Genomic DNA, 25,683 nt, shown 5'->3' on the forward strand with positions numbered 1-25,683 from the left:
AGGTAATGACAAAAGGATAGTTCCCGTCAGTAAATGCAAAACTGAGTATAATATCTTAAATATTGTGTTTTGAGCTTCCAGAAGAGGTCCTGCATGAAAGTAAATTCTGTAAATAATTCCTGAAAGGTATTATAGTGATAGGAATTTCTATAGCAAAATGTTAAATTCTCTGCCTTTGGTATAATAAAAATCTAGTTTTTAATTAAGAATTTAAAAACACCAAGCACTAGAACTTTACTGTTGGAAGATGTTGAAGTTACATGGTGATACACAATTGTTTAGTGTGAATTGTAAAAATGTTATCACTTTTTTTTTAAATTATATATACACTCACTATGTATACTTGCATTCTTGTGTGTGCATATATTTAGGGAGAAAGGTGTTTTCAGTTATTGTAAGCAGCATTTGAATAGTCTGTAGAAACACTGTTATAACAAGTATAGATACGGAATGATTGTTTTAGACACCAAGACTAATAATTTTAAGTGTTTAGAAACACTGGAGAAAAGCCTTGAACTATGCTAGCACCAGGGACAGAGACAAGCATGAAAGATTAATGTAATTTTGCATATAATGATGCACATTCTTACACAAAAAATCCATCTGCAAGTGTCATGTCAGTCAGCAAAAATCTTTGATGGGTGGCTGCAGCTGGGCTGCCTCTTCTGGCAAAGCTGGCCTAGAAAATGCTAAATGTAGTTATGATGCTTTGTGCCATCTGTAGTATGCCAGTTTATCCTGTCTTCACTGGCATTTACAGTGCTATGTAGGGTATCAGCAAACACAGAGACATCAATGTAGAGTGACAGATTCATTTCCTCCAGAGGCTATGAACTCTGGTGTATACTTGTGCCACCTTCCTCTGTGTGTTATATTCTGTTGTCACTGGTATTTGGCTTGATTTCCTACTTCCCTGTTTAATTCCTCATATTTTTGATTTAGCAATTTGCATATCCTAGCACAAAGGCAATTAAATTTGATTGATACTGAAATAATTTAGTCTTAACTGAGGATATGCTTACATTTTTCTGAAGTTTACCAACTGTGTCAATGCTAAAACTTGCACTGTGATGCAAAAACATACCTAATTCTCTGAATTTAAATGCACTAAATACCCATGTGTCTGATGGCAGCTGAGTTTTAATGTCTGACTCACTTTTTAGTGAGTGTAACTGTAAAACATGTTCTCATACTTCTAATGCATTCAATTATTTATAAAATATCTGAAATGAATTTCTGTATGTTCCTTATGTTAGAAGGTAAAAAAATTAAAAAACTCTTAAATTATCTGATCTTCTGATGATTAAATAATGTTGTTTTCCACAGTAACTGAATATGAAGGTCATGCTCTCTCAGTACTTAAAGAATGTGAACTCCAGGCATTTGATGGGTAAGTTGGTTAGTGGCAATGGATGTTAGTAAACCTCATCACATCACTTTCTATTTGTATTACATCCAAAATTATGCTTGTAGGTATTTAATGAGTTACTCTGTTTCACATACATGTTAAAACCGAGAAAATCAGTTCTTATTCAATGCTTTGGTTTTTTATTACTTACTGACAATGCTTGTTCAAGCATTTCTAAAGACCTGTCTATGTGGATTAGTAATGCAATCTTTGGCATTTTTAACATTAGTCATTCAATAATAAGATTCAATAATATATCTATATATATAAGAGGAGTTTTGCATACTGTGAAAATCTTACAGCATTCTTAAAGCTCTTTTTGGGATATGTAGTGAGCCATACAAAAAGGCTGAAATAGTGGTTTCTAGTATAATCAATCTCTATTAGTTCTAGAATCTCATGGAGTTAGGTGAGAGAAGGTATTGTGGATATTGTTTAGAGTAGCACAGTTTAGTCAGACCTTAGTCTTGTGTCTGGTTAGACTGATAGACAGAAGTGTCTTTATCTAAGGAGCCTTCTTCAAGGTCTTAGTCAATCTGTTTGCTCAAGACCTTCTACTCTTTTATGTGTAGCAGGTTCTCACCCATCAGCCTTGGAATCTCTAGTCCCTGACAATATTTCTATGTCCATCCAAAAAGGCAACTCTTGATGATTAATGCTAAATTAATAAAAATTAAAGTTGGCGGTATTTTTGTGTTATTCTTTGGACTCTTCATCTATTTCCAATAACAAACACAGCCTTCCCATTCCCCCCACCCTGCCCCAAATCAGAAGAAAATATGTCTGTTTTCAAAAGTGTTAATAGCTAGAAGACAGGCCACATAAGTCCTGCCAGGTGTACAATTTATCGTACTACAAAGATTAACTGGTTTTGCTGCTGTGGCAGAAACTTATAAGCCTAGGAATAAACCAGTCTAAACTCAAAGTGAGGCAAAAGACAGGAAATGACTTCCAATTACAAGCGGGAATAAAATGTGCTCCAAGTGTTTGCTATGTACTTTTCTTTTTAAAATGTGGACAGTGTGTTTAGCTAGATAGAGGAAATGTTCCTAAAAATTTAGAAATTAAAAAAGTACCTAGGAAATTACAGGAACTGAAGAAAAATATTGAAGGACCTGAGATAATTTAATTTAAACATTTAATAACATAGTGAGTATTTTCTTATAAAGAGCTTACCAGTTTTATCTGGTTGAATTATTGGACATAGTTTCATAGCTGCATTCATATAGAAATATGAAAGAAGATGTTTTAAGTAAGTGCCTCCTAAAGTAAATCCAACATTTATATTGTAAATACTTGGATTGTACTGTTATTATTTTTATCATTTAAATGTATTTACTTTTAAAATTAACTTTCAAACATTACTGATTTGGAAATCACTTTAATAGTTAGTTAAATAAACAAAAACAGGAAAAGTTGTTTGCTGTAACAGAGCTTTTACAGACAAATGCAGTTGTCTCTGTAGCCACAGCAGGTGGGAGTTTAATTACATTCTCCAGAAGGAGTGATTAAGTACCTTCATGCAAAGGATTGCTGGCATGAGGGTTTTATACCTTGCTAAATCCCTCAACTGCCTGCATAGTGTGTGGAATTAGTTATTTTCAGGTATTTTAATTTTATTGCAATATTTGGTGAGTTGTTATTATAAGGGCAATTGAAAAGCATTGGAATGCTTCTGTGGGTTGGGATTGAAAGATTTAAAGAACTTTTACACCGAGGCACTTGAGCATGTGCTTAACTCTTCCATTTCATTGGTTCACATGCACGACATGTGACAAGGTAAGAAATACTTGGTTAGTTGTTAAATATATTTACTTCCACTCAGATAGAATAAAGCAGAAACAAGGATGCTTGTATCTCGTTGGTTAGCATTCACTGATCTGACAGCAAAGCCCTAGCCTGTTCTTAAAGAAAGAATGTTTTTTATCTTTTTGAAGTATCATTGTGTAGATGGTGCATGATATCTACCTTCCACTTGTTTGGTCACCTGGGAAAGTTTATTTTGAACTATTTATCATTTTTGCTTTGTAATAGGGTAGTTTGTGTCGGTGGAGATGGATCTGTCAGTGAAGTTGCTCATGGTCTACTACTGAAAGCCCAGATAGATGCTGGAAAAGACACAGACTATATACCAACACCTGTCAGAGCACGGGTTCCTCTTGGAGTAATACCAGCAGGTGAGACTAAAATGTACTGTTACATTTTTTAAGTAATCTGTTTTAAGTCCCTCTGGCATGTTTTACAGTTTTGGCTACTCTAGGCAGTTATTGGTGCCTTCAGTTACTTAAGGGAGCTATTGAATAAATGCCCTAAATTAGTGATTTAGATTGATTACAAATGGCTAGATTTTAAATCATTATGATAATTTATAGTAATGCACAGATGAGGTCTTTGCCTAGAGGAAGAAAAATGAATAATTTTCAACTGATCCATGCAAAGATCAAGTTTTGCCCTTATTTGCTGCCAGAAATTATACCAAATGAAAACTTTGTTTTCTAGAATTTCCTTAATATAAGCCATACTGTTTCACTTCTCTCTTCAGATTTCTTGGCAGGATTTTCTGTTGGATTCATGCTTAGGGTTTATTTTTAAATTGTGTCCGAGGAATACATTTTGTGAATTATGTTAAAGAAAAATAATACTGTGCACACAAATGTGCTTTCTCTCTCCTTTGCTTCTACAGACCTGAAAAAGTTTGCATCTCTCTGGAAAAATCCTCTTGCGCCTTTATTAACTTCTGCTTGCATCTTGTGGTATGGGGGGTATTTTGTTTGTTTTGGGGGGGTGCATGTGTCCTTTCTCCTTCCAATTTCTGCATTTGCCCTTCTTGGAGTGTAACTTGGGCCAGGCAGGGAGGCTTCGTTAGAATTAGTACAGGCAGATTCTGGACTTCTCTTTAAAAGAGAAACAGTATTTTTGCACAGACACGACCTTCTGGTGTGGATGTTGATGTGACTTTCAAGTTAAAAAACATTTCAAAATGCATTGGTAAAAGATACAGTGATCTCCAAGACATGAAGCAAATTAATTTTAGTACAGGAATTGGACCATCTCCTATCCGTTCAGTTACTGAGAATATCTTGCTGGTGTTGAGTCAGAATCTCTCCAGCACTTGACTCTGTGCTCTCTGGGTGTGCTTAGGTCACTGTGTCTCATCATTAGTGATTTCTCTCCTCTGTTTAAGACAAATACATCATGACGAAAGAGGATTTGTAAACCCAGAAGAATGCTGTAAGGCTTGTTACACATAATGCCATAGACTTTGTTAAAAGAGGTTGAGAACAATTTATAGAATGATAGTCTGAGAAAATCCTTAATAGGTTCTTAAAAATAATCTATAGCTTATTTTATTTCCATGTTATTGATATTCCAAAAAGTAGTCAGTTAGGAAACAGGATATATATGATGTTTGTGTACCTGAAGGAGATGGAATTCAATGGTCGATTAATTATTTTTTTCTCAGATACCCATTGTACCAAATTATTAGATTCTTCAGCTGAGTAAGAACAGAAACAATATTATGGGAGGCCATTATTTAAGTGGCTTAAAATCTGATGGGAAGGAGCCGCTTTTGAAACCATTTACTTCCTGAAGAGAAAGGTCCAAAGCGGAGTGTGTTTTTACTAAAGCATTTCATTGAGCTGCCTTATTCTGGTCCAAATGCAATGACTGAGATGTGGGGAAGCTATGGTTGTACTGCTGGCCCTGAGCAAGAGCGTGTGTTGCTATGGGAACTACTGCTAAGAAACTGCACGGAGGGGGAATGGGAGGAAGGGGAGGGAGAACTGGAAGGACATTAAAAAAGCTATCCAGTTGTTACAGAACATGAGACAATCTATATCTGATGACTGTGAACCTTTTGGTCCTAAATGGTTCATTTAAATAATTTCATGATTTCCAATTAATTCAGAAAATAAAATATTACTGAGGGGCTGTTAATTTCTGTGATATTTCAGGCAAAGAACCAAAATGTTGGTGCAGTTTTCATCAGAATTTTAGCTATGCTTGACTAGGAAGTCATTACATCACATTTATCTGTTTGGATGGGGGAGACATTAACAGCCTTATGAATATTCATGTTGTCTGGTTAATTAAGTTAATTGTACTGCAGAAGTGCTTGCACTTCCAAGGACAATTTTTTTCTCTACAATTTCTGTTTGGTACCTTCATCAGTCATGTTTTACATGGCCTGCAGATACTTTGTCCTTACTGTGATGCTTTTGCACACTTCATAGAAAGGAGGTTGTAGGAAGTTGTTTGTAATATCAAGAAAATTGGTTAATATTTTGAACGGAATTATATTTTATTGATAGTAGAATCTTCTTTGTTTAAAAAATGCTGGAGTTGTATGAATTAGACCTTTTAAAGCAAATTGAGTAGTTGGAGTGAGATCTAAAAATGTGACTTGGTAATCTGTGAGGGGTGCAGGCCCATACACAAGCATCAAAGAAGGTTATTAGTCTCTGAAGTAATACAGCAGCGTTCAGGGGAACCATCTTGTTATTGGTAAATAATATATCAAGCTTACACAAGAGAGATAAAGGTTTAGATGACTTGGGAAGATTAATGATGACATTAAAACCACTATTACTGAATCACCCCTTAAATCAGCAAAGCTTATGTTCTAATATTTTTTTGTATGATAGCTTTCTTTGTTTTGGTTCTGGTTATAAGCTATTTTTTTGTGTGTGTGGCATCCTGCTTGTATAGGACCTAGGTAATAAGATACATTATTCAGTCATTACTGGGCTTAAAATGCTGTTAGGCATGTATTAAAAGTTTTTTTAGAGAAAGTGATTGTACTTGCTACTTCAAAACTGCACATGGTCTGGATCTTCAACTTGTGAAAGGGTGGATAGTTATTTATGTTTTTAAACACAGGCAGAACTTGTTTTATTTTCCCAGGAGTCGTGAAAGGGTGGGGTTTTGCCTTGTTTACTTCTGCAGATATTAATGATCTCCACAGATTTAAAAGCAGGATGCAATTACTTGTGCCCATCCTGTTTAGTAAGAATGAGATTTAATTCTCATTAAAGTCAGTATGAAGACTGCTATTGACTTCAGCTGAGATCATTTGTTATGTTGCTGCCATCTGCATTGATAAATTACTCTTACTTAAATGAGGAATCCCAGTCTTAAGACTTACTGAGTTTGATCTTAGAAGTGTATTCTGTCTCATGCTCTTTTATTAGCTTGATGCTTAGTGACAAAGAAAAATATTTTTTTTCAGAATAACAACTTCCCTGTTACCAGTTTACAGGAAATAAACACGATTTTCATGGCTGATGATGATCTGCTCTTTGTGTGTGTTATTTCCTTTGTTTTGGAGAGGTTCCCATAAAAGTTGATAAGAGTTGAAAAAATTTCATTGAAGGAAATATCTTAGTATTTTTGAGTTACTTCTTTAGGTAGCTTCACTAGCTAAGAAAAATCAGTTGAATCTAGAGTTTAAATGTCGTAAATCATTCAAACATGAGGTAGTGTTGGACATATGCTTGTATTATTCTGTGAAGAATTGCCTCTTAGATAAAACCTATCTTTTTTTGTCACTGAAATTTCCTTTAAGAATTGTTTCTCGTGTTCACTGAATTGAAAATCTCACCATTTTTGCATAGTAAATGGTATCTAGAGCTACATTCTTTGCCTTTTTTATGTGTATTGTACAGAAAGGAAAGTTCAAATTACTTTTAGTTGGATGTAAGTTACTGGATTGAAATGACTGAAATTGTACTATTGTTAATAAACTGGACTTCTTGTTAGCGTATCTAGAGAGACTTTCTTTTGGGAGAAAGAAGTGAAGACTCGCATTTAGCTTTTGAAGTTATTGGTTTATTCTTCTTTCCAAGTATTTAATAATCCCAATTTTTTGAGTTTATGTAAACATTTTTTTTTTTTTAAGGAAAAGAGAAATAAATTAATAGTATAGTCAACAATAAAATTCTGAGAAATACATGAGTTAAATTGCTGCTTTTTTAATTGTTCAAAGAATAAAATTGTACATAACCTGACTTCTTCTATGTACCACTGGAAATGTAAACTTCAAAGACTGTTTTGCATTGGTTATCTTAATAGAGGTCCCTCACTTATCTCCTTTACGTAGTAGGAACCCTGAGAGCCTTACTCAGAGCTCCTCTCTCTGATCTTACAAAGGCTTTCCTTGAGGTTCTGAGTATTCTGAATTACTTTCAGAGACTAAGGTGTTCTAAGGATGGAACAGGTGCTGTAGTAGATACTGAGATAAAATTCCCAGTTATTTTACAAATTAATATTCAGAGAAATTATTGAAAAAATGTGAAGCATATACTCCTGAATAAGAATGACAAGATGCCTTTAGAGCTTTGTAATTATGTACATCAGTCTTTCCATTTTTTTTTTTCCTACTGCTAACATGACATCAAACATTGCAGAGTTTTGGAATGAACATATTTTTTTCAGTCTGGTTCATGATGCTTTTAAAGTGCTTATTTAACTATTGAGTGCTTCTTGTTTGAAATGTAATAGTTTTCCCCTTTCCTCTTGTGTCTCCCTCACTTTTAAAAGACAAGTTTAAATGCTTCAATAAAACTTAAGACACATTTAGCATCCAGAATTGTCTGTTGCTGCTGTAACACATTAAATAATTCAAGCAACAAGAAAATTATTTGAAAATCTAACTGAATTAATTCCTTTATGGCATGTGAGGCTCTAAATTGTTCTTTTGTAATTTTTGTTATTTTAATTAATCTGTTATTGAATTATTCATCCCTTAATCAGTGATATGAAGAAGCTCAATACTCTGCCTGCTTGATGGCAGGCCCTGGTTCTTTATTTTTGTAGAAGTGAATCCCATGGCCCTGCTGCTGGGCTAAGGAATGCCAGAGTCATGATCAGTGAGAAAAAGCAACTTGAAATTCTGTTAAACCTGTACCCAATTTGGAAAGACACAAGTATTCCCTGTTCAAGATTTAAAAATAAGTTGCTGTTTAAAAGTTATCTGATACACAATGTCCTATACATAAAAGCAGAAGGGCAAAATTTACATGTATATTGCTGTTTCTTACACAGGTAAAGTGACTTAACACATGAATCACCACCAAACATGAGTCTTGAGACTGGTGCTTCTTTTTCTTACAACTGAGAGCTAGTTTTCCACTCTCTCTTCTAACTCCCTGCTGACATTGTTAGTTCTTGACTTTTTTTCTATTTACTGGCTGATTGACTACTTTTTCCCCTTGTTTCAAAATAAATTAAGCTCTTCTGTCCAGTGGCTGGTAGTACAACTTCTCTGCCAATGTCCAGGCAATGGCAAAGACAGGTTAGGTCAATATTAATGCACTGCATATAAGTCAACAATTTGTCAGACACATCTAATTCTACATTCTCTCTGTTTTTCAGTCATCAGGGTGTTCTCATGCAAAGCTAATGAGCAATAATTAATTTTATTCACTATTGCTTCTAAGAATCTAAAATGTAGCCTGCAAGAGGCACAGCAGCTGTCTTAGACTAGATCTGGTAGAATTTTGTCTGGGAAACATACAGTTTTACACTGACTGGGTATTGTATAATTTTTCGAACTGAAAAATATTCCCCAAACATATCAAATGATAATCTGCCTTCTAGTACAGCTCCTCAGTATAGCACTTCATGTACAGAAGAGATGATTTTTAGGGAGATGTTTGTTGTTGTTGTGTGTTGTGTTTTGTTTTGTTTAAAAAAAAAAAAAAGAAATAAGCTTTTCTCCTTTCTCCTCTTGGTTTTTATGACACTTATGAATGAGTTTGCAGAGATGATTTTATAGAATGTCTAGAAGTTTTAATGGTTTTTAGATTGTATTATTCAGCATTTCGGTCACCAAGATTAAGTAATTTGGTGGAAGGACTTTTCCTTTTCCTTTTCCTTTTCCTTTTCCTTTTCCTTTTCCTTTTCCTTTTCCTTTTCCTTTTCCTTTTCCTTTTCCTTTTCCTTTTCCTTTTCCTTTTCCTTTTCCTTTTCCTTTTCCTTTTCCTTTTCCTTTTCCTTTTCCTTTTCCTTTTCCTTTTCCTTTTCCTTTTCCGGCAGTAGATGTCCTAGTTTCTTCATTTTAAAAAAAGTTGTGTATGTATTTTATTTTTCTTCTGTATCTGTCTTATTTTTACAATAGTTTGTGTTCACTTTTACAGGTACCACTAATATTTTGGCCCACACTCTCTATGGTACTAAGCACGCAGTGACTGCAGCACTGCACATTATAATGGGTAAATGTTTTTAAAGATGTTTTCAGATTTTAAATAACGAAGCAACATTTAGAAGTTTGCCTTAGCCAGTTTGATAAACACATACCATTATGCTATATCACTGTAAATTATATTGTAAAACTTTAAAACCTAAATGATTCTTTCATGATTCTTAGTGTACTAAAAAGGTTATGATTCTTTGAGCATAGTTTAGTAGCAAAGGTTGTGGATCTCATCTGGTAACTGAAATCTGCCATGGAATAATGCCTGATTTTGCCATCCATGCCCTGTTACTGACATTCTCTTAATTTAAAAAGTAACCTTTTCCAGACTTGATTTTGTGAACAGTGTTACTCTGTGTGTGTTACTATGCAGTGGTTGGTTACATTAATCACCTGATCATTTTAACTTAATGTACCTGCTGAAGACAACAGGAAAATATACAATACTACCAGCTTGAGAAATTGGTTAGAATTAGACTTTTAGGGAAGTATTTTCCTATTTCTGGGAAAGTATCATTCATTTCTTTAGCTCTGCATATCTTTTTTTCAAATACTAGCAGTTTTCTTAAGAAAACTGTATTAGCAGAAAAAACAATATCACTTGCCATTCAGGCTGCACAATATAAATAGGTTTTTGAATGCGAAAATGTAATTATGCTAAAGAAAAAAAAAACCAAAACACTAAGTTGTCAGTGCAAACCTTATTATCACCTCTTAGGCACTGTTAATATTTCTCTCAAAGCAATTTTTCTTTAGGTCCCCCTTTTTTTTTTCCTTTTTTTTTTTTTTTTTTTTATAAAAAAGAGAATAATGGGGAAGATAGTTCCATCTTGAGTATCTATCTTCTAGAATGTACATTCAGCAGTGGAAACCACCCGTATTCTATTACAGAAAAAATGTACATACCCCATCTTGAACAGATTTAGATGTATAAATTCCATGAGTGTAAACATAAATATATTTGAAACCTATATTTAGGAGTTCCTGTAACTCCTCCAGTACAATGTTCAGTCATCACAAATATTTGGTGGAATGGTTGGAAATATTTTTGTAGCAATATTGCATTTTATTTGATGCTGGGTTTTGAAAACTGGAACAGAATTAGAAGTCACACCCTGCGCAGCCTGATGGAATGGCTCAGTTTTTTGCTGTAACGTTTTTAGTATTTTGAAGCATCTAAATGTTTTTCCCTGACATTACTGCTTTCACAGAATCTTATTTGTATCTAGATTGATTTCAGTTTCAATCAGTAAAACTTGACTTCCTAAAGAGAGTCTGAAGCTTTTTTTTATTTCTCTCAGCTGAAATAGGTGGAAAGAAAATGCTAAGTTGCATTCAGTTTAAGATATGGATGTTATTTGTAATTTCTGATCTTTATCTTTGAAATTTTAGGACATACTCAAGCAGTGGATGTCTGTACTTTCAGTACTCCAAGCAAGCTTTTGCGGTTTGGGTTCTCAGCTATGTTTGGTTTTGGTGCAAGGACTCTGGCTTTGGCTGAAAAACACCGTTGGATGCCCTCCGGTCAGCGGAAGGATTTTGCTTTTATCAAAACACTGGCAGATCTCAAGTATGCTATAAGCTGTTATATTTTTGTAGTATTTCTCATTTTCTTGAGGAAAATGCAATAGCTAATGTGGTAAAAATACAGACAACAGTAGTTCAGCTATCTTAACTTCTCAGTTGCAGACATTCAGCTCAGATGTAATCTATATCCCCCTTACAAGTTAAAGAGTAGATAAATTCTGTATATTCAGCACCTCCTTAAGGTGATCTCAACTTGGATAAAATCTGCCTCACAGTCAGAATGTTGGTTTACGTTATAGTAAATATCAATACTTTTCTAGGCCAGAAGAATGTGAATTATTATTTCTACCTCTACAATTTCCACAGGAGGACTCTCATGAGAGTGACAGGTAAGTAAAACTGAGTCAAACATTACCAAAGCTACAAAAATGTGTGTGTTTGAAGATAGAATTGTACAAATTATTCATTTTGTTCAAATTCTTTCATTGGGTAAAACAACCTTAAAATATAGATAGATAGATAGATAGATAGATAGATAGATAGATAGATAGATAGATAGATTTTGTCAACTGCAAACTTGTATACTTTGTCCAGTGTCCCCCATAGACTGTAGAGGATTTGTTACAAAGCAGTCTTCCGCTCAGTATTACTGATTTATTCCGTTACATTAATAGTTTCTTCCATTGAGATCTTACTTTTTTTTCTAAAGTAGATGTTGTTTAAATGTGCTAAAATGACTTCGAGTTATTTTACCTACATGTTTCCACCCTTTTAGAAAGAAGAAAGAGAAAACTAGAAATAAGGGTGAGTTTTTGGTGTTATAATTATTTAAAAGCAAAATGTGGCTTGTTAAACTGGAGTAATATAAAATTACTGTGTTATATTTAGGTAGCAAGGATCAATGGCAAAAAATTCAGGGTCACTTCCTGAATGTGAGCATTATGGCAATCCCTTGTCTGTGTTCAACAGCACCAAGAGGCTTGGCACCTAATACGAGGTCAGTAGGGGTTTAGAGAATTAGTCATGTCTATAAATTCTGACATCTTACCTTAAGACCTTGGCTTTTCCAAGAATACAAGCCTTTGTTTAGGTAGTCTAGACCCTCTGGAATGGGGGAGGGAGCATGGACTGCAGCAGACTCAATAATCCCAGGAATTGTAATCAGTTTTTGGATCAGGCAAATAAGGTCAAGCAGTCTAACTAGAATAATGAGTAGATAATTGCTGTGGTTAAATTAGTTGGCAAGTCTGACTTAAGTAGTAGTCATTGAGCAATCATCTGTCATAGGATTTGGCTATATATAAAAACTTTTTTTTTCCCTGAACTTGGGAAATATAGTTTCTGCAAGTAGGGTTTTGGAAAACAAACGAGTATGTAATCTGGTTGTTGGCATTGAATCATTTTGCCTTTAGCTCATTATGGAGAGCATGCTTTGAGGTGATCAAAATAGTTACTAGGCTATAAATATTCGTACTTGATGTATCCAGTTCATGATTAAGCAGAATAGGAAGTACAAACTTCGTAGTTGTATGCAAAATACAACACACTCCCTCAAAAAAGAATGCAGAAACTCACGTATGTGTGTGTATCTATAAAAAAAAAACGAAACAAAAAAACCCAACACTCATAGAAGTTTATGGAATGAGTCTGTTTGTTTGTTTGTGTTGTGGTTGTTTTTGGTTGGTTGATTGGTTTATTTTTTTCATTTGATTATCATTAGGTGAAAATGGATGTGCCTTAGAATTGATCAGGTATTTTTCTTCAAAATTACTGGCTGATCTGGTAGAATTTGACTTCTAAGAAATAATGTAGAAACAAATGGTTTTAATGAAACTCTTATTGAGAAGTTTTCTTTGCTGCAGGGGTCCTCCTAAGCCTCATACACCTCGAGATACTGCCCTGATGCCATCTTCTCTTAAGAACTTCCTATGTTCAGCATTTAGTGTGTTATATATGAGTCAGTAGAAAAGTTCTCACAAAAATTGAAGAAATCAGTATTTTTTAGCTTTGCTTTCTCTTCCTGTCTGTTCTGACACCTGTTTCTCAGTGACAGGGAATTTTACGACAGCTCCATGCAATTATTGCAGGTTTGAATGAGCCTGTTTCTCCCACAGTGTAGTTGCTCAGCAGATCTCCCTATCCTTTTATAAGAGACATGCTTTTTTTCCTCTCTTTTAAAAAATAATCTTAGGCATGCAGTCAGTAGGGTAGGAAGAGCAGACTCTTCAGACAAGTGCTTTCTCATAGTGAATAGCATCTTGACTGTAAGGCTTTTCAACACTAGACACCTAAATGATGCACTAATTTTTAGAGACTCAAGACCCATTCTGGAAGTGTCGGCTAAACTTAGCTAGGTTTCTTCACTCTGTCCTATTTTCCCCAAGAGGTTTTTGCCAGATGAAGACATTTGAAGTGGAATGACAGCTTTGACTGCTGCTTGTAACACTAGTTATACTTGTATAAATTTGCAGAAGCATGTCAAGATATGTTCAACTGTCTGTGCTATGTGAGCCACATGGGACATGTGTTTCTCACAGCATAGGTGGTGTGCTTTGCTGCAGATTGGACTTTCAAGAGAATTAATGAGAATTCTTAGTCAACTCTGAAGATGAAAGGCCATAGTGCTAAATGCATTGCCCATTTGCCTGCTGTGCTCTTTCCTTGCAGCAAATGTGACAAGGAGGCAACTTTTTCAATTTCACCATCGCCGTTTTCTAAATCAGCAGAATAATGCTATGCCAGGTGACTTGTTTAATGGCTGTGTAAAAATTTCTAGATTGTACTGTGTCATAGTCTAAGAACGTTTCTGATGCAGTTGTTCAGTGGCCAGAGAACTAGGAGTGGGGAAAGATCTGTGGTGATAGGCTGGAAGTATTTTTTTAAATATTCTTAACATATTTTCCAAGCATACATGCTGAATAAGTAAATATATATATGTATCCATATATATTCAGAAGATATGAAATACATCATCTTCATATAAAATACTATCTTAGCAGCGACTGTCATGTTCATCAGATACTCCTGTTGAGCATTGATTTGTCTCTGCAACTTAGATGATTCTGAGGTATGATTGCATTGAAATGTAGGTTATTAGCTTCTGTGACAAGGCACAGTTGCATTAAGGACTCTGTGAATTGATACTAGCTCATTGTCTGACCAAATTATCAAAGATGCTAAAATATAAATAGTGACTAGATACCACTGAGTATCTGCCCTGTAGGGTGCCTTCTTGATTAATCTCTAGTGTATGACTCTCTTATCTTGTACAAAATTCCCTTAATTTTTTAGTTTTCATGTGCTTTGTGATATGTGTAAGTAGAACTGTACTGAGAATTGCAACAGGAGTTTGAACAGTGGCATAGTTGATAATCAGGGTCTATTTTAGGGCAGCGTTAGTGTTAATGGAGGAGGTGAATAAACCCGTCTGCACTGGGCTGTATGATGGGGACATCCTTGCATGTATCACAGGAATGACTTATGAGCAAAGCTCTGCCTCACAACAGTGAGGGTAATCACTATACCATTCTGGAGAGAAAAGCATAAAGATAAATTTGTGATCCCTGATGTTTGAAAATCATCTGTTAAGTAGAAAAGCAGTTTTTTAGATTATATGTATTATGTTCAATAAATTATGGATGTTGATAAGGGAGAACCATTTTATTATTACAGTGTATATCATAAATACAAAGATGCTGAGTAACCTCAGTTGCATAGTTTATATTGATCTACAGAGGGTGATAGTGGGGTTTTGGCAGGAAGGTTTGAAAAAACATTGAGACTATTCTATTAATTTACTCTAGCAGCTTTTTTATTTAAACCGAGACTTTTGAAGGGCCTGTTTAACTACCAATTTAATGAATTTTCTTTTGGGAACTAAATTGGTCTTCTTTTCAGGTTGAATAATGGAAGCATGGCTCTTATTGTCGTAAAAAATACTTCTCGAACAGAGTTTATGAAACACCTGAAGAGATACGCCAGTGTAAAAAATCAGGTACTATTAATCTATTTCTGGTGATTATAAAAAGAACAATTAATCATGAAGGTAGACATGCTGCAAGAGTTAATGTTGGCATCCTTGTAAAGAGACTTAGCTTCCTGTCAGAATACATTAGCCCCCTTTTTATCTGATTTTTTTTTTTTTTTTTAAATCACTAGACTAATACCGATTAGCCTATTTCAGCCCATCTGTTGTGGTTTAAATTGTATTTGTGTTGTACCATAGTTTTGTGGGTGTAAAGCTCTTTCACCACAACAAAGGAAATGCCTCCCATGTTTCAATTTTGTGTAGTGCAGAGATGAAGAATGCAGACTGGGGGTGCATCATGAAACTCTTTATAAGAAATAGGTGAAGTCCATCATTTCAGCAGATTACTGCATGCTCTACTGGCAGCAGTGGATTATGACCATTGATTTTTAGCAGGTATGCATTCAACCTAGTTAGGAATGTTTGCAGAACTTGTGTTCATTATTCTGTCTTTGAAGACAAAACTGAAGCATCCAAACACTGTGCTTTATTGCTGTCCTAAATACCCAGTGCATAGCCGAAGTACACTGGTACCCATTCAAATGTTTCAGGACTATGTAAAATCACTTTTACAAGAAGGTTTAGGTTTGAATCTGTCAACAGTCAGAGTTTTGGGAGAGAGGTGGATGAGAATTCCGTGTGACAGCACTAACAGCTGCATTTAGGAAACAGTTTATGCTTTTCAGTTATGCTTTTGGAGGAAGGCTTTGCTTTTCTCTCCACCTTTGTAGTAGGAAATTAGACAAGGAGATGTAGACCCTCCTTTAAACTTAAGATGACCATTTACTGGAATTCTAACTAGCCTCATTTAGGAGAGGACTACTGCTTGTATTTTCACATGCTCTGAACACATGTGCCACTTCGGTGTGTGCAAGCTGTACCACCTCACCTGTAAACTGAGCAAGTCCAACATGGGAATGCAAATGAAACACTACTATTTTTTTTTCTGATGTAGTATATAGGACAAAAATAGCGTGTTAATCTATAAATGCTAGCTGAAATATATAATGCCTCATGTGGTCAAAGCTAGAGTTAAGTGTTCCCATTTACTTCAGACAAAAAAAAAAACCAAAACACAATAACAACAAAACCCAACCCCCCCAAAAAAACCCCAAACACCCAAGCTTTTTAATTTCAAATAATTCCATTTGTTGCTGAACTACTACATCTATCTTTTGTCTTCATTTAATATGTATCTGTGTTTTGGTTTAGTTCAACTTTCCCTTTGTTGAGACCTACACAGTTCAAGAAGTAAAAGTACAACCAAGACTTAAAAGTGGGCTTGATGCCAAAGAAAATACGTATTTGAACGCTGCTTCTGCAGAAGGAAATTACCCTTGGAATATAGATGGAGACTTAATGGAAGAAGCATCAGAAGTTCATGTTCGGTAAGGCTAAGTATTATGATTATGGACTGTATGCCTGTAACAGACTAGTACTGCAATCTTAAATGTACATTGTACAGATGGCATCAAAACTGGGTGTTATAAATACTGGGAGAATGGTATTTTTGTGTGCTGCTGTGCACTGCACCCTCTGGTCCCTTTGCCATTGTTTGGGACTCTGCCCTGTTGCCTTGTGCCCATCTTTGGTAAGGTTTGTTATCACCCACTTGGCCTTTCCTTTCTGATGCTTTGTCAGCCTTCAACTCCACTTCTTTCTGCCTGGGATTTTACCCTTCAAATTCTTAGGGAACAGATGTATATAAAGGTCTGTGACTTCTGGGAAGAGGAGCTCCTTTTGGGATAAGAGTTCCTGCTTGGAAAGCCCTGGGTGTAACCTTAAAAACATGTAGTTTGTGGGGAACTTAGTGCTGCTCAAGAATAGTCTCCGTATCTTGGACCAAAGAGCAAGCCCAGGAAATAAGAGGAGCATCAGTGGAATTAAATGGGCGGCAGCTCATTCTTCTGCAGCACACACAGGATTAGTTGAAGGCATAGAGCTCAGAGTAACAGTCTGGTATGTGAAATGAAAGGCAGATCATGTTATAGGATATATAATATGTATTTGTAAAGGTGACCTTATAGGAATGGTCAAAATGTAATTCACCTGATTTTATTCAATATAGCAGTTCATACATATTTGTTCTCCCCCTTGATCCCCAGAAGTGACAGCCCCATTGCAAGGGTTAATGAATTTGATAAAGTTTGACTTCCTCACTTCACAGGTTGCATCCTCAACTTGTTAATCTCTATGGAGTGAACACTGATGACTTGGAGAGTTCCCAAGCAACATGCAAGTGCATATAGGAGGGGCACACCACAAGTTGTGTTTTACACAGTCCCAACTCACTGAATTCAGTGGTTGTAGAAGCTTAACTGGGATATTTGTAATCTTTCTGGTTTGAAATTTTAATCAAGTTATATATTTTTATCAGTTTGTACTTAACTGTAAAGAAACTATAAGGCTTAATAAGAAAAAATGAAAAATGATTTATATTGATCTCATAAATGTGAGGTTTGAGAAGTGTCTGTCAGGATAGAAGAAAATATTTTTTTTTTCTTGAAAATTATTCAGCTTTTGCAGAAAATACAGTATTAGATACATTGAAGTCTGCTCTTGCTCTCCATGTTGTCAGATAACTCAGCTCAATTAGAGTTGGTGAGTGGAGGTGCGATATCATCTCATGCTGAAGAATGGTGGCAGAATACAGGTTGTTTATATTTTTTTAACCAAGTACTTCCATTTTAGGTATTATTTTTAATGTTGCTTTCATGTATTAGCTTTGAAATAATTTCTTGTCAAACACTAATACACAATAATATGCTGATGTCTTATATAGCTTTTCTTTGTTGAAATGTATTTTAAAGACTACTCTTTACACAAAATAAATGTTTTAAACTATTTTATCTATCCTAGAACTGAAATGATATTCAGCATAATTTTTGTTGTTACTGAGAAAGAAGTTATGATAAATACCTTAAGAGGTGACTTATATTTTTATAACTGCCTTTTAGGGCATAATTTTTATGAGCATTTGATTTTTGTTTGTTTGCAACTTATTAAATATTTAATACAATTACTTGAGACGACAGCAAATTAAGACTACATTCTTTCTGGAAACTGGCTTTCTTTGAGATGATGAAAAGTAGCAGCCTGACAAGTTTGTCTGCCTGCAGGACCATGGGGATAATGAATGTTTTCATGTTCACTTGTCTATGAACCATTCATAGAGCGGCTGCCAACGCTATGAAAGCTGCATTATCTCCTGGCTCGAATGAGCTGCTTTGAGTTCCTTCTTCAGTAAGTAGCCAAGTATAATGGGAAATCTGGTAATTTAAAATTCTGTTAAAGCAAGATCCTAGGTCTTCACATGGGATCTAGAGCTGTATTTTATTTTAAATACTACTTGCGGAAAATTCTTACGTGCAATAAATACACAAGAGAAAAAAGAACTGCACCTAAAGTACAGGAGAAGATTGTCTCCTAGGAACAAGCTGTTACTTGTTGGAAATCTCACGCAGTTTCTGCGGGTAAACCTGGTCAGCAGTAAAGGCCCAGTTCCCAGACAAACAAGTGTTGTAGGGCTCTTCCAGCTGGTTCTGGTCTTTGCCCTGGGGCTGGGGGCTCAGAGCAGGAGCAGGCACAGCACCCTTTGGGCTGGCCTGGCCCAACCTTCTGCTCAGAGAACAGCCATGAGACCAGGTCTGGTGGCCCAGGGCTTCACCCAGTCTGGCCTTGAACCCTCCTAGGACGGAGACGACACCACCTCTCTGCAGCCCTGTTCCCATGCCTGGCTGTCCTCGTGATGTTCAGAACCTGCCCCTGGTCTGAGTCACAGTGAGTAGTCTCCAGTTAAACCCCTATTAATTGATACTATATCACATCCAATATTTTTAACATGTTAAGACAAGTCAAACTAAACTTCCTAAAGTTGTCTAAGAAGGAGATTCCAGCTACATGCAGCAGATTTAACTGTTTTTATTACATGACTGAGAATTAACAAAATGAACTTGCAAAGGAAACAGCATTCATGTGCTTAACTTTTTGGGGATATTTTAAATACAATGAAATTTAGTGATACTTTATAACCTTGCCATCATCCAGACATTGTACATTTTTTTTTTTGCTCAACCTGGTTTATAAAAGCTAAGTGAATTTTGCTTCATGTCCTAAAAACAGGTAGCCAACACTAACATGTTAATAATAAATCTGAATAGGAAGCATACAATTTCCAAGGCAACATTAACACATTTACTGACTTACATAAACTATTTCAAAGATAAATAAAATGTTTTCATTTCACTTCTTTGCATTGCTTGTACTAAAAAGAATGTTAATGCTTCTTCCAGTGTTTGAGGTATATTTTTCACAATATGCTGTTATATCAAACTAATTTCTGTTCAAAGATATTTTTCTTAAAGTGCAAAAATTCACTAAAGACATTTGGAAGATAAGCATTTTGTATATATTTTCATAGACTTGCAAGAAAATATTTCATTCTTCACATACTTTATTTTGAATTTTTAAAAAATATACACACATTCATTTGTCCTTACACTGCAGAAGATTTTTAGAGAAAAAATTTACTTCAGAGGGATCCACATCTTTGGTATCAAATGAAGTGAAAGGAAATTACAAAATGGTCCCCAATACCTTTACAATCTGTGGCCAATGTGGCTTTTATGGCAGTAAACACTCTTGTTAACAAAAGTGCTTGTTGAAGGCACTTCTCTATTGCTTCTGAGTCTCAGGCTAATTCCCATATGATGGTGCAGGTTCAAGGCATATGTACGTATTACATTCACCTCTCCTTGCAGCTCAGAAAGACATCGAAGCCTGACAAGAAAGGCTGTATTGCGCACTGCTGCTGCAGTAAATGCAGTTATTGAACAAGTTGTACGTTCTTCAGTTGTACTGGGGAGCAAAGCAATTTTTTTTTTTTCCCCTGGATTGTACTATTTCACCAAAGCTAGGTGGCAGTGCAAACTTATCTAGCTGAAGAAACTTCCTGTAGTAGCAGAGCAGTGGTTTGAACCATGTTTCTATTCAGTCACTTGCCTTTCTGCTGAGTGGCTTCTGAGGATGCCTGTTTGGATGGTATTTAGCTGAAAACTTCACAAGAACCCAAGCTAGTTCTCCAAATGACTTCCTTACTAAGTACTTTCAGGTAAAGGGTGGCACACTGAAAGATAAAATTTGGCCCAGTAAGGTTGGCAGTTGGAGACTTTTGGGTATGTGTTCCTCTGTTTTGTCATCATGTGAAGGTTTGTTGGTTTTTTTTTTTTCGGGTCCCAGAAGAGTGACAGTACTAATACTAAATACTGTTATGCTAAGTACTATAGAAAACTCTTCAAATAAATAGAAATAAATACTTGCTGTAAAAAACCCCACATAGAAATGTTTCATTGGAGAATCCCAAAATATCATGGCACCAATATCAGAGGAAGGGATGAAACAACTAATTCTATCATGCGTGAAAGTACCATGTTAAAGATGGCTACAAATGATCGTCTCCAATGCATTCCTCTTCCTACAGCTGAGAAAGGATTCTGTGCTGCATCTCCGGGCTACCCCACAGAATTCCCTGCTCTAAATCCACCTCCATTCCTCCTGGTTCTGGCTCGCCTGGGTGTCTCAGGCTCTGCAGTGCTGGGGCTGTGCCCATGAAGCCAAGGCTTATAAGGTTGCCTCCAGAAGCCCAAGAGAGCTTCTGATAGCTGTTCTCTGCATCCGTGTGCTCCACATACTTTTAATGGTTTAGGCTAATTTACCCTTGTAAAACTGCCAAAGCAAGATGAGGCAGGATTTCTCCTTGAATGGCTAATCAAAAGATAACTGAAACTTGAAAATGAATAGAATAACTCATGCTAATGTGTTTGAGATCTTATTTTCCAGGATTGGCCAAATGTTGTTACTTTCTAGAAATTCTTCTCTCTGGTAAGTAATTATTTTTATCTTTAGTGTTCTTCTGTCTGTTTAAAACCAGAGCTATATATATATATGGCATTTCAAATAATACTGTGAGACTTCAAAACAAACTGTCTTACCATTTTCATGTTAGGAAAACAACAGTACTCTAAGGTGTAGTCCTCCATACAGTTCAAGGAAATAAAGTGTATTTTGTAAGAGCAAGTGAGCTCAAGACCAGTTTTCTTGTCATTGATGTTTCTCCTGTGAATTAACCTGAATCTTAAATTCTTCATTTTAAAATCAAACATTTATTTGCCATCTTAGTCATCTTTGTTCCCACTTGTAAAACTCCAGCTGCCTCTTGTGTTCTTGTCTTGAGGGACTGGCTTGTATTGCCTTTTGAAAAAGCCAATCTGAAAAACATAATTTTAGAATCTGTTGTCAGCAAATGTTTGTTATCAAATCTAAACCATAAAAGATGAAGTAAAATAAAATGCATATTTATGGTGTTTATGATCGATGGTATTTGCCACTGCTTTGTCATACCAAGTAATCAAGTGTTACTCATCAATCAAAAAAGTGCGTTTGCTTTTTCTTTGACTTAGTGGGAGGCTAATATTCTCCTGCAAGGAGTAAGGACATGTGGGCTTGTGAACTATAACAATCCACAGAATCGAGTATTTTTATTACCATTTCACATTTAAAAAACCTTTCCTGTTAAATTTGTTTCATTTCTACACTTCCCTGGGAAAAACGATGGACAGAGAAAGTCTGCCTGTAGGTAAAGAAGTTACCAGGCTCTTCATCGCCTACCAGAGAAGCTGCTTCCTTCATAGTTTTCTTTTTTTACTTATGCATAGATTTTTTTTTTTAAGCATTTATGTTGCAGTTTAAAATCTTAAAACATTTCATTCTGTCATGAAACTATGTTATAGACTATTAGTCACCCTGTGTCAAGTGACATTAAATATGGAGCACCATCCCACAAAAAATGATCCATTTGATATCAGTAAGTTACATAAATCATTTGCAAGCGTGAGATGCCATATAAAACACGGGAAGGGGTTTGCGGTGTTAGATAACAGAAGATAAAATGAAGGGAAATGGAAAGATAATTTGAAAAAAACACAAGTTACAGGAGGAGTTATGTTTCTTTAGGAAGGACAGATTATTTAACCTTCAACCTGCATTAACCAGTCTAAAGATCCACTATCAGTGTGGATTCCTGACTTGAGAACAACTGAGAAATACTGGAAACCCACCTTCCATAGCAGAAGTGAAAGAAGCAAAAACAAAGTAACACCAACTATTAGGCCTAGTCCAATAATTAGCACAGTAACACGGTATTTTGGCTTTTGGTGGTGCACTCCTTCCAAATAAACCTGGAAAGCAGAAAATAAGTTTAGTCCTGATTTCCCCCCCCTCAAAAGATACTAAAGCAAACTAGGAAAATTAATTGCATTCTTAAGTAACTAATGCTATAAGTAAATAATGCTATATTTATTGCCTGTGTATATATATGTATAGAATTCCACAATTTGAATTGCTGTTGTTTTTTCTACTTTAACAAGTTTAGCACAAATTCATTAAGAGAATTCTTACATATGCAACTTGCTTGTCCTTGTGTAGTTCAATGACTTTTGCATTTTTCTCTGGTGAGGCTGTTGCTCTTACTTCAAACTTCAATGCTGATGCATCATCCTGATTTAAAAAAATAAATCCATCTTTTATAAAATAGCTTCAACACATTAACTCCTACCCAGTAAAAATGGTAACACAGCTGCTCACAGAAACAGAATCTCACACAAACACACAATGGTGCCTTTTTCTGATCACAAAACAAATTAGTACCAGAAGCTGGAATGAAGCCCAGCTGGATTTTGCTTAAGTCCATATCCATGCTGCTTTTCTTAGAAAAGTACAATTATGAGTTGAAATTAAATCCAAATCCTACGTAACCCAGCCAGAACAGGCAAAGCAAAATATACTATATGATTATCTGAAATACATATATATTTTTAAAGTGGTTTTCTTTTTTCATATATCACCTTAAGACTTAACATTGAAAACATAGGTGACACCTGAAAGATCTGGATTTAATCACACTATTTGCAAAAATATATTAATATCTAGAATTTATATGCAGAGAATACAGAAAACACGCCTTGAAATATTCCCCTCAAGTGTGAAAAATTCATGCTTTACCATTTCTAAAAGTGAAGGAGTAGCCTCCAGATGCAACTGAACAGTTGCTTCTTTTCCACTCTCCATGTTTCCAAGCGTGCAATATATTTGTAAGCAAAGGTTGTCATTTTTCATGCAGTACTGTAGAAGGGAGGGAAAGGTTAAAACTTAAGTTTATCAACTTTATCATCTTAGTATTAAAGACACTCAGGCACTGAGTTAAACAAAAACATCTAGGTTCTTGCAAAATCAGGATGTAATTCTAGGTTGTCATACATCACTGTCCTACATAAGTGCTAAAGGAACAGTACAAGGGACCAATCTAATTGTTACAGAAGACAACAAGTTCTTTCCCTTAAAAATTCCAATTTTTTTAGATTGAAAAATAACTTGTCATAGCTTGGTTATAGATTTGCTTTACACTCTTATTTCAAATTAGCTTTTATCAAGAATGATAAATGACACTGGCTATAAGATATCCGGTATAAACACTACAATTGACAGAACCTTATACTTGTACACTGACAGCTAGCACCATTTGCCTCAGCTTTGGAGAAGACAAAAAGAGCCTGTACATGACTATATTCTTTGTCAAAGACAGTGATGACTAAGTTCTGATTTGATATTCTAGAGCGGGCCGTCTCTCAATCATTGGTTGATGTTCCTTGTAAAATGCTTACTTAAAGTCCCAAATATTTTAAAATGTCCAGTTTCTTTTAAGATGAAGGTATTAAATAAAATTATACTCTAACAAAAACAAGTGGCAAGACACAGAGATTCGTATGAGAACCAACCCTCAAAAATGTAACACATTTTGTAACCAGCAATTCTGTTTTGGACTACTGGTGGATGAGCAGTGCCCCCCTGCCAACCCTCCCCCTAGTTTTATTGCTGAGCACAGTGTCTTATGGTCAGGACCTTTGGTCAGTTGGGGTCAGCTGTCCCTGCTGTGTCCCCTTTCAACCTTTTGTGCACCCCCAGCCCACCCTGCTGGAAGGGTGGGAAATGGGGAAGGCTGTGATACCGTGTAAGCACTGCTCAGCAATAAACAAAACATCCCTGTGTTATCAACACTGGTAGGGTCACAAATCAAAAACACAGCCCCCTGCAAGCTACTGTGAAGAAAATTAACTCTCTCCCAGACAAAACCAGCCCAACCATGCAGTCAAGCATCTGATCTCCAGCTGGGTCCATAAGCAGTTACAGAGGGATGAACCTGAACAGGCCGGGCATGTACAATATTCTCCCAGACTCCCCAATATTTTTAATAAGAACTTCCCGAACCAAAAATGATTTCTATATATTTTGTAATTCTTAATGACTTTCAGTCCCATTAGCTTGTATAGTCTCCCTTGGAATTCACTTATGTTTCACATTCATAACACCCTTCAGTAAGAAGTTCCATCATGAGTACTACTCTTTTTTTTTTTAATCAACCTGGCTCCTATTAGTTACATTTGATGGCACTTTTTTGATGTGGAAAAGGCAATGAATATTTGATCTGCATGCTTCATGTAGTTAAAATTAAGACTGTTTTTCCCACATGCATAATTTTCCATTTGTTACTGAATTTCATCTGCCATTCTGTTTGCCCACTCTTCCAGTTACATAACCCTTTGGCAGTTCTTTGTAGGTGACTGTCATCACCACTGACTTCAGTGACATGTCATTAATCAACTGCCCCATCTCAGTTCTCACCTTGTTCACTAAAGTTACTTAGGACTATGCTGTCCCACTACCAAACCTTACAAGACTGCTCTGGTGACCTCATTATATAAGATATACTGTTGTCTTAAGGCTCATTCATACAGTAATTTTTTTCCCACTGATGCCAAAAGACAGACCTTACCATTTGTCTCTTAGCAGGCTTTGAAAAGAAAGTGACGACATCCTTTAATATGTTCTCATTTTTTTCTGCTGCACTACAGTCTCTGGGATATTTATTATAGGAACACTGTCCAACTGTTGTCTGGAAATAAAAATAACATCATCACTGTTAGAATGTAAACATCAGCCAATAATCAGAACACAGATTTCTGAAAGGCAAGAAGCTCGAAAGGAATGTAACTTGTACTTTCAGAATTCTACACCACATGGGGCTGAAGATCATTCTGTTCTTGTTCACTCCGATTCACCATGGCTAACAAACCAAACGCAGACTTAGTACCTAGTTCTGCTCTGCTTCTCTTTTCCATAGAATTCATATAGCTAATAATAGTATATTAAGTAACCTCTGCTTACCTTGATATCTAATGTGTTGAATAATTTGAAGTCATTGGGTGGAAAAGCATTAGGTATCATTATCTCTAAGTTTGTATTTGGAGCCATGCTTGGTCCTGCATTCATAACCTTGTGGGGAAGAATGTTATACATTTAAAGACTTAATTCATGGTAGCTATTCAAGCAACAAAAAGAACTTCATAGAATGGGGCAGCACCTACCTTGTTACACTGTCACAAAAGGGTATTCTGCTAGGAGTTGTAACATTTT

General features: G+C 35.7%; 2 protein-coding genes across 2 annotated transcripts in view; one reads left to right on the plus strand and one right to left on the minus strand.

Moving 5' to 3' along the window:
* The window catches only part of CERKL (CERK like autophagy regulator), a gene marked incomplete at its 5' end in the record, with an annotated part of 54,171 nt that extends 36,275 nt beyond the window's left edge, over nt 1-17,896 (plus strand). The window contains 10 exons of the mRNA XM_082055983.1: nt 1,327-1,390; nt 3,443-3,585; nt 9,547-9,621; nt 10,995-11,172; nt 11,450-11,518; nt 11,905-11,933; nt 12,018-12,126; nt 15,027-15,123; nt 16,369-16,544; nt 17,324-17,896. Coding sequence (XP_081912109.1) covers nt 1,327-1,390; nt 3,443-3,585; nt 9,547-9,621; nt 10,995-11,172; nt 11,450-11,518; nt 11,905-11,933; nt 12,018-12,126; nt 15,027-15,123; nt 16,369-16,544; nt 17,324-17,405 — 1,022 coding nt within the window. The 3' untranslated portion in view covers nt 17,406-17,896. The remainder of the gene's footprint in view (nt 1-1,326; nt 1,391-3,442; nt 3,586-9,546; nt 9,622-10,994; nt 11,173-11,449; nt 11,519-11,904; nt 11,934-12,017; nt 12,127-15,026; nt 15,124-16,368; nt 16,545-17,323) is intronic.
* A 1,166-nt stretch (nt 17,897-19,062) lies between these two features.
* ITGA4 (integrin subunit alpha 4) overlaps nt 19,063-25,683 on the minus strand; it is a 39,377-nt gene continuing 32,756 nt past the window's right edge. The window contains exons 23-28 of the mRNA XM_082056836.1: nt 25,435-25,542; nt 25,043-25,162; nt 23,215-23,334; nt 22,612-22,710; nt 22,272-22,391; nt 19,063-21,422 (exon numbers count right to left, since the gene is read on the minus strand). Coding sequence (XP_081912962.1) covers nt 21,330-21,422; nt 22,272-22,391; nt 22,612-22,710; nt 23,215-23,334; nt 25,043-25,162; nt 25,435-25,542 — 660 coding nt within the window. The 3' untranslated portion in view covers nt 19,063-21,329. The remainder of the gene's footprint in view (nt 21,423-22,271; nt 22,392-22,611; nt 22,711-23,214; nt 23,335-25,042; nt 25,163-25,434; nt 25,543-25,683) is intronic.

Source organism: Streptopelia decaocto (assembly GCF_964273445.1).
Source record: "Streptopelia decaocto genome assembly, chromosome: 6".
NCBI lineage: Eukaryota > Metazoa > Chordata > Aves > Columbiformes > Columbidae > Streptopelia > Streptopelia decaocto.